The sequence below is a fragment of the Etheostoma spectabile genome, chromosome 17, assembly GCF_008692095.1.
Source record: "Etheostoma spectabile isolate EspeVRDwgs_2016 chromosome 17, UIUC_Espe_1.0, whole genome shotgun sequence".
Classification (NCBI taxonomy): domain Eukaryota; kingdom Metazoa; phylum Chordata; class Actinopteri; order Perciformes; family Percidae; genus Etheostoma; species Etheostoma spectabile.
Genome location: NC_045749.1, coordinates 21,984,080 through 21,987,565, shown reverse-complemented (window position 1 = coordinate 21,987,565; position 3,486 = coordinate 21,984,080). Strand labels below are relative to the sequence as shown.

Genomic DNA, 3,486 nt, shown 5'->3' with positions numbered 1-3,486 from the left:
ATCAACATTGAAATTAATCAATATCAATAAATAAGCTATCTGTTGTATAACTGTGTTGCAAAGTGGGATGTAATTGACAACACAATGCCATGTGGCAGAAAAAATGTATTACGTTTACGGAGCAACCCCCCCATCCCCCAAAAAAACAAAAAAAGAATCAAGGTGTGTATCGAATTGTAGATCAAAAATGGTGATACAAACCGACTCCTGGGTTGGGTGTGTCGTTACAGCCCTAGTTATATGTAATTTACTTACTGTACAGAAACTGTGGTGTGTGTCGACATGTGCGGGAAATTATTAGCTTGAACTTGTGCATTGTGCCCGTGTGAATCAATGGCTCCTTTGGGTGTCCTCTTTCAGATGTTGATGAGTGCCAGGATGAGCAGATCTGTACCCGGGGCCACTGCCAGAACACTGACGGCTCCTTTCTGTGTCAGTGTGGCCCCGGCTTCACCCTGTCCCCGGCTGGAGACCGCTGTGATGGTAGGACTCTGTTACAAGCTTTAGAGAATGTAGGACCCAAATGTTGAGAGAGCAGGCAAAGTCTTTATTCCAGAAAAGATATAACAAAGTACATACCAAAAACTGAGTCCAGAAAACAACACGCAAAAAACTAATGCCAGAACCAACAGACAGGATCTCAAAACCTAAACTAAAATTCAGAAAAGGGATAGTCCAAGTAGGTACTCACTAAACAGAAACCCACAGTACACTACAACGATCTGACAACGGACAAGGGACAAGGGGAACACTAAGACTAAAGCCATAGGGTAACAAGGGACAGGTGACACAAGGGCTGGGAAACAGGTGGAAGTCATCAGGTAATCACATGAGCGGGAAAACACTGCAAGTAAAACTAAAGACAAGACAGCACAGAAAATAACACCATAATTCCCTTTTTTTTGGGATCAATAAATAATTATCTATCTATCTATCTATCTATCTATCTATCTATCTATCTATCTATCTATCTATCTATCTATCTATCTATCTATCTATCTATCTATCTAAAACCAGACTATCAAAATAATACAGGAAACAGAACATACACTCAAGAGACCAAAAGACAGACAAGACAAGGGAACAACCAAGAACTAAAACATATACAAGACCAAAAAACCCAATCACAAGGACAAAATATATAACAAAATACCAAACCATAACAGATACTCTACATGCAAAAGACTTCTCAGGATTGGAGAGGAGAGTATTACACATAGAGAGTAGAGGGTGGAGCCTGTTTGAGATGGAACTTCCTCTATAAATCAGTCTTTGCAATTTATTCATAATTTAAATGTCTTATTTATCCTGTAAATGTTAATATAAATGTACTCTTCTTATATAGCGCTTTTCTAGTCTTACCGACAACTCAGAGCTCCTTAACATAGTACAGGAACCATTCATCATTCATACGCTGTGTCAGAGGCTGCTGTACAAGCTGCCACCTGCTCATCAGATACACACTCAAACACATTTACACTCCGATGGGGCAGCATCGGGGGCAACTCGGGGTTCAGTGTCAAAGGACACTTTGACATAGGACTGCAGGGCCAGGGATCGAAACATCCTGTCAAACCATTTAAAATATGACAGAGGAACTTCCAGAGAAAGAGATTGGATATGGTCGTCCAGCTTGGGAACACAAACCATTATTACAACATTGACCTTTCCTGCTATTCAGAAATTGAGAGTCAGCCATCTATTAACATCACAAAATAGTTTATTCAATAGTGGATCCAAATTAACTTTAACTAGGTCTTTTAACTGGAGAGATAATAATATATCTAGATATACATCTAAATACTGTACACGATACCTTGCTTTGACCACTGAAATGCACCTGATTGGAAGGCTGTTAAAGGTAACACTTCTGATTTTGACCAATTTACCCTATAGCTCAGATTGTTTGTTAATGCGCAGACACATTTCAGGCAACTGTTCATCATCAGTGTGTAATTTTGTAAATGTGTTGTATCTAAACTTGCTTTGGAATGCTTTATTAGCACTATCATGGCACTTTTGGTCCTCTATACAAAGTCATAATAAAGGGAAATGAAAACTTGAAGTATACATCAACAACCCCAAAGGAAAAGGTTAATTTATGTTCCACTTGCACACAATTAATACTTTTTTAATATATGAATACCTTTACATTACTTGTGCTACCAGTAATTTTTTGTCGACATGATCAAAACATACTTTTTGATTGTATGAGGAAAGTTAAAGAATGAATATATCTCTCTAAATATCTGTTTGAAGCAGTAATTCATAAGACTACTGTGTATGTTCCAGATGTGGATGAGTGTGTAGAAGAGCCCAAGCCCTGTGAGGCCGTAGGCCAGTGTGTCAACAACATGGGCTCATACAGCTGCAACTGCCCCCGGGGGTACCGGCAAATCAACGGCACCCGCTGCACAGGTACAAACACACACACGCACACACAAGTACATACAGTGCGTTGCAAAAATATTCGGCACCCTTCAACTTTTTGACCTTTTTGCCACGTTTCAGGCTTCAAACATAAAGATATAAAACTGTAATTTTTTGTGAAGAATCAAAAACAAGCGGGACACAATCATGAAGTGGAACGAAATTTATTGGTGTTTGAAACTTTAAAAAAAAAAAAAAAAACTGGAAAATTGGACATGCAAAATTATTCAGCCCCTTTACTTTCAGTGCAGCAAACTGTCTCCAGAAGTTCAGTGAGGATCTCTGAATGATCCCATGTTGACCTAAAGGACTAATGATGAGAAATAGAATCCACCTGTGTGTAATCCAACATGCAACATCTTGGCTAGACCACTGTATATGTACAGCTGATGCTCATGATTGCTTGGAAGTTGAGATTCTGTATGGTTTAGCCACAGCAGATCACATACCTGTCTGTATGGTAATACATTTTGACAGTCTTCCTGAGCTGACTAGCTATGATTATGATAATAACAATGAGCAACACAGAAGAGTGGACTGGGCAAAGCTCACAGCACATGATCTATGGAAGTATAATGCACTGTGTGAGTGATGATAGTCTTAGTAGTATTGATATACCTCTTGAAGCTACTCTGTGTGGCAACTTAAGTTGTATGAGTCAAAAACATCACAGTGATATGGGTATTATGTATGACAAAATTGTGAACAGTTTAATTAATGCCAGTAAATTATCAATCCATGGGGAAAGAAAGTATAAGATTAGACCAGGATGGAACAAATATGTGTCTGAACTCCACGTGGAGGCTAAAGAAGCTTTTTTAAATTGGGCATCATCTGGTAAAGCTAGGTATGGACCAGAATTTGAAGATAAGAAAAAGCATACAGCATATTTAAATATGCTGTATGTTTTATCAAAAGTAATGAGCAGATGGTGAGGGCAAATTCTGGGGCCAGAAAGTTGCAACAGAATGATTTGTATGAGTTCTGGAATGAATAACAGGAAGATGCCCTTGCCATCCAACATTGATGGAATCACAGGGGAGGAAAATATTGCTG

General features: G+C 38.8%; 1 protein-coding gene across 1 annotated transcript in view; it reads left to right on the top strand.

The window, feature by feature from the left end:
* The window catches only part of ltbp1 (latent transforming growth factor beta binding protein 1), a 167,962-nt gene that overhangs the window by 135,154 nt on the left and 29,322 nt on the right, over window positions 1–3,486 (top strand). Inside the window, exons 22-23 of the mRNA XM_032541703.1 lie at window positions 361–483; window positions 2,293–2,418. Coding sequence (XP_032397594.1) covers window positions 361–483; window positions 2,293–2,418 — 249 coding nt within the window. The remainder of the gene's footprint in view (window positions 1–360; window positions 484–2,292; window positions 2,419–3,486) is intronic.